Genomic DNA, 5,045 nt, shown 5'->3' with positions numbered 1-5,045 from the left:
TCCTGGCCAATTCCTGCTGCTTTTAAGTGGGTGTCAGTGCCTACCCCCCACCCCATCTGCTTCTTCTCAGTTGTGCAGGCTGTCCCCACCTTGTCCACACTCTATCACTGCTTCAACGAAAGAAGTTACCCAGGATTTTTTTAAAAAGTGATGTTATAGAAAAGTTTCTTAATGAAGCAAGCACTCTAACTGAAATAGACTTTAATACCTTGAGGCTTGGAGCTGAGAAGGAATGGTGAGATGTATTTTCATGGCTGGTTGGTTCTTTTTTTTTTTTTTTTGTTGTCACATGTGCCAGTGGGAAATGTAAAGTGTTCCTCTGGATGTAAAAGCCTAGAGCATAAGAAGCTGTTCTTACCTTTTATGCAAGTCATTTCCTTTTCTGAGAAGTCCATAAAATCAGGTTGATAATTCACTACATGCTCTGTTTAAATTGAAATCTTCTGCTTTAAAGAACATCATGTCCTGGAGACTAGTCTTATTCTCTCTGAGTCAAAGGACAACTCCTCTTTTATCTCTGATATTTGTTAAATAACAGAAATTCAACTGGGTAAATTTTAAAGATCTAATTGGCTTTATGGGCTTCCCAGGGGGTACTAGTGGCAAAGAACACACCTGCCAATGCAGGAGACATAGGAGACTAGCATTTGATCCCTGGGTCAGGAAGATGCCCTGGAGGAGGGCATGGCAACACATTCGGGTATTCTTGCCTGGAGAATCCCGTGGACAGAGGAGCCTGGAGGGCCACACAGGGTATGAGTAACAAAGAGTCAGACACGACTGAAGCGATTTTTAACTTTATGGAACAATTCATCCCATGGAGCAAGCAAGAGGTGCTCATAGAGCCAAAGGAGGTGGAGGCTTGTGTAGAGAGGAGGAGGGTAAAAGAGAAAAGGGCTACCACCTCCTCCTCTGGGGCTGGAGGGCCCGCATGGCCCATCACTTCACTGGTGCTGACTAGAAACTTCCAGACTGATAGCTAAGACTACATTCCTGTGACTCCCATGGTGATCCAGTGGTTAAGACTTCACCTTCCAATGCAAGGGGTGCAGGTTCCATCCCTGGTTGGGGAGTTAAGGTCCCATATGCCTCAGGGCCAAAAAAAAAAAAAAAAAAAAAAAAAAATCCCAAACATAAAACAGAAACAATATTATAAGAAATTCAATAAAGACTTAAAAAATGGTCCACATCAAAGAAAATTAAAAAAAAAAAAAAAAAAAAAAAACACAACATGCAACACATTGAGCTTTGGTCAAAAAGATTGGGCTTTAGTCATAGTTATGGCCTTCCTAGGTGGCACAGTGGTAAAGAATCTGCCTGCCAATGTAGGAGATGTGGGTTTGATCCCTGGGTCAGGAAGATCCCCTGGAGGAGGAAATGGCAACCCACTCCAGTATTCTTGCCTGGAGAATCCCATGGACAAAGGAGCCTGGAGGGCTACAATCCATGGGGTTACATAGGGTAGGACAGGTCTGAGTATGCATGCTAATAGTTTATCACATTTACTCTTCCTTTTTTGTTTTGCATCTGAATACAACATCACGGGAGGATAAAAAGCGACCACTTTTCACTGCAGTTCACTGGCTGTCCTCTGTGTACAACAGTAGAGCTGAGACCTTTGCTTCTATTGTTTCCCAAAGAAGAAGTATCTTTTCCTTTATCCCTGGAGCGTGTAGACTGAGTTAGCCATTTGCTCTAGGGAATGGGAAAGAAGACTGTTTCAGCATGAGCCATTTCTCCTGTCTTACTCTCAGCCCCTCAGTGTTAGTTGTAAAGAGGGATGCACCCAGTGGACTCTGACACCATGTCCTAATTGCTGTCGCTTGTGGATGTCAGCTGTGTGTGTCTCTAAGCAGTTCTGTGTTCAGAGACTGGAATTTGCCTCTTGAAATTGGCCACAGTGGAAGTATTTACACCACTGACACTGACAAACACTGCACATCACAGATTTCCCTCCCTGCAGTGGCTTACCAGCACGCTGTGGGCTGCAACCAGCTCTCGCTGTAATTCAAGACCATCTCAGGTGGAAATAATCTATTTCACGAAAATAGGTTTCTATGTTGGTGGTGTTCAGTCGCTCAGTCATGTCTGACTCTTTGTGACCCCATGGACTGTAGACCGCCAGGTTCCTCTGTCCATGGAATTTCCCAGGCAAGAAGACTGGAGTGGGTTGTCAATACCTCCTCCAGGGGATCTTCCTGACTGGGGGATCAAACCCGGGTCTCCTGCATTGGCAGGCAGATTCTTTACCACTGAGCCACCAGGGAAGTGATTTCTTTTGACCCTTCCCAATTTTAGTCAGTTGGCTGTCTTTTCTTTTTCCTTTAATCTCCAATAATCTTGTTTTCTCAGATTTTAGCCATTTGTTTCCATTTCGATGAAAGTTAAAAACAAGCTTTCACACAAGTGAGAAACCAAGATGTTGTTCTCAGAAGCTGGGAATTTTTAATTTTTCCATATGAAAATTGATTATGAGTGTGTTTTCACCATTACAAACTTATGATCTTGCCTTTGTATAAGGCCAAGGACATTGGTTCTTTGACAACCTTAAAGCAACCAGCTTGGAACAATATGAAACTATTCATCATTCTTAGCTACTTCTACCCCAGTTGCATGAGTTGTTATTATATCTATGGCTGTGTTAGGGAATACAGACACACACACTTGTTATTTTTGTGTGTGTAGAGAGAGATTTTAAGAACTGACTTATGCAATTGTGAGGGCTAATCAACCCCAAATCTAAAAAAGACCTTCCCAGGAATTTCTAAACTGGTGTTTGACTACATACCTGGGTACAAAGGCCATTCTGACACTTGTAATTAATCATCACAGCAGCTACTGTTAGACTTTAAAGAAATATATTTTATATTTTACATTTTCATTCCTATCTGAAATATACAGAAAACAATGTCATTGAAGCGGGAAAGGAAGGATAAACTGTTTGTCTTTAAGAGAAGGTGCTCTGAGATCCACAGCATTCGGTTCAGGTCTTTCCTGGACTTACACGGCCTTCACATGGATCCCTTAACTCTTCTGTGCCCAAACTTGGTCAGTCTAGTGGACCGAGCTGAGTGTGGTCTGGAAAAAAAACAACTGCTACTCGGGGTTAATGGAGTCCATAGCGCCTCTTCACACTCCTTTGAAGAAAGGGGCTATGAGAATACAAATGTGATTATCATGAGAGATTTTAACACTTTCATTAAAATAGAAACAGGTATTTATAAATTTCTTCTTAAGGCATTCAAATTAGAAGCATCTCTGAGTTACTTGAAGTGCTGTATTGGGAATAATTACTGAAGTTTTTCTTTTCTTTCTTTTTTTTTAAACAAGAAGTTTAGTTTAATTTTCTCTGGGTATTTGTAAAACACTTAGGGACAACATAGAAAAAAAAAAATAATAATGAAGCCTCCTGTGAAAAAATTACACTTACAAAAGAAAGGCCTGAGAGGGATTAGCGCCTTAGCCCCTCCGAGCTATAGCAACTCTGATTGGTCCAAGGAAGTGAATAGATATTGGGAGGCTACCGACAGGAGGAAAAACAATGAGAAAGCACTGAGGGAGAGGGCCTCGAAGTGGGCCTCGAGGGGGAACTGGAGGTCGGAGAGTGGGTCTGGGCGGAGGGAGAAGCCCCCGCTGGTAGCCATAGGGTGGAGGCCGTGGAGGGCCAGTGTATCCATGAGGAGGCATCAGTGGAGGAGGTCCACGCATACCATGCGGAGGCACAGGACCTGGGTGACCCATGGGAGAGCCAAACGGAGGCCCTCGGGGGGGCATGCCCATTGGAGGAGGTCCAGGATGAGGCATTCCAGGTGGTGGTCGGGGTGGTGGCTGTCCCCCAGTGCCAGGGGGCCCAGCATGGGGGTGCCCTAAGCCATGAGGGCCATGGTGGGCCAGCTGCATCTGAGACATACCTGGATGGGGCATCCCACCCGGTGGGAATGGGTGAGGATGTGAGTGTCCGTGTCCAGGATGTCCAGCCCCTGGGGTTCCCGCTGATGGGGGGCCATGTCCTCCAGCCCCAGGAGGCATAGGTGGTGGTGGCATGGCTGGGGGTATCCCAGGAGGAAGGGCTCCAGGAGGTGGTACTGGAGGTGGAAAGGAGCCAGGAGGAGGCATGCCTGGTGGAGGAAGCCCAGATCCCAATGATGATACCACAGGATTGGGAGCAGATGGTGGAGGGGGTGCATCTGCAAACAGCTGATGCGGGCGGTCAGCCTGGGAGAGTGGGTTCTGTGCTGCCAGAAGTCTTTCAGCGGCTGAGCCATGGCGCTAACCCTTGGAGTCCTTCTTGAATGCGTAGGACACAGTGATTGGGCGGTTACAGAGGTACTGCCCTTTCATGGCCTCAGTCGCTGCATCCGAAGCATCAAATGAAGCAAAATTAATAAAGGCATAACCTTTGGAGTTGCCTGTGTCAGGGTCCCACATAATCTTGGGGGTTTGTAAGATGACCCCAAAGGCGCTAAAAGTATCATAAAGCAACTTCTCATCAATCTCTGGGTCCAGGTTCCCAGTAAAAATGTTGGCCCCCACATCCAGGTTTTTGTTGTGAGCTGATGCCTTGTTCACCCGGATTGGCTTCCCATAGAGTTTGATCATGTTCATGATCTTAATGGCATAGTCAGCATCTTCCTCACTCAAGAATTCCACAAAGCCATAGCCTTGATGCTGACCAGTGACTCTATCTTTTGGCATGTGCGTGTTCACTACTGGCCCTGCCTGGAGAAATAGTTCCCACAGCAGTGGTTCGCTAACCTTCTCATCGAGGCCGCCCACGTACACAGAGGCATCCTGGTTTCGCTCGGAGATTGGCCTGGCCGCCATGGCGAAAGCGCTCCCGCCGTCTCCTGAAGCTTTTCTTTAGTCAGGCACTTATACACTGTCACAATTACTACCATTTTTTTTTTTTTTTCTGGCAAACACTCATCATTAGATACTGAAAAAAAAAATACAGGACAAGGTTTTTGATTAAGAAATAATAAGCTTGACAAATGTTACACCTAAATGTCTCCTTTTCTTTCTGATCCAAATTTTGTTCTTAAATG

The 5,045-nt window shown here is 45.4% G+C and overlaps 1 protein-coding gene across 1 annotated transcript; it reads right to left on the bottom strand.

The window, feature by feature from the left end:
• Nucleotides 1–3,454: 3,454 nt before the first annotated feature.
• LOC133065561 (splicing factor 3B subunit 4-like) lies at nucleotides 3,455–4,835 on the bottom strand. The gene is given in 1 exon segment (XM_061156284.1): nucleotides 3,455–4,835. A coding segment is annotated over 1 exon segment (1,365 nt). The 5' UTR covers nucleotides 4,825–4,835; the 3' UTR covers nucleotides 3,455–3,459.
• Between the last annotated feature and the right edge of the window lie 210 nt (nucleotides 4,836–5,045).

Source organism: Dama dama, chromosome 11 (assembly GCF_033118175.1).
Source record: "Dama dama isolate Ldn47 chromosome 11, ASM3311817v1, whole genome shotgun sequence".
NCBI classification, from domain to species: Eukaryota; Metazoa; Chordata; class Mammalia; order Artiodactyla; family Cervidae; genus Dama; species Dama dama.
Note: the sequence above shows the minus strand (reverse complement) of the source record. Positions and strands in the feature narration are given on the sequence as shown.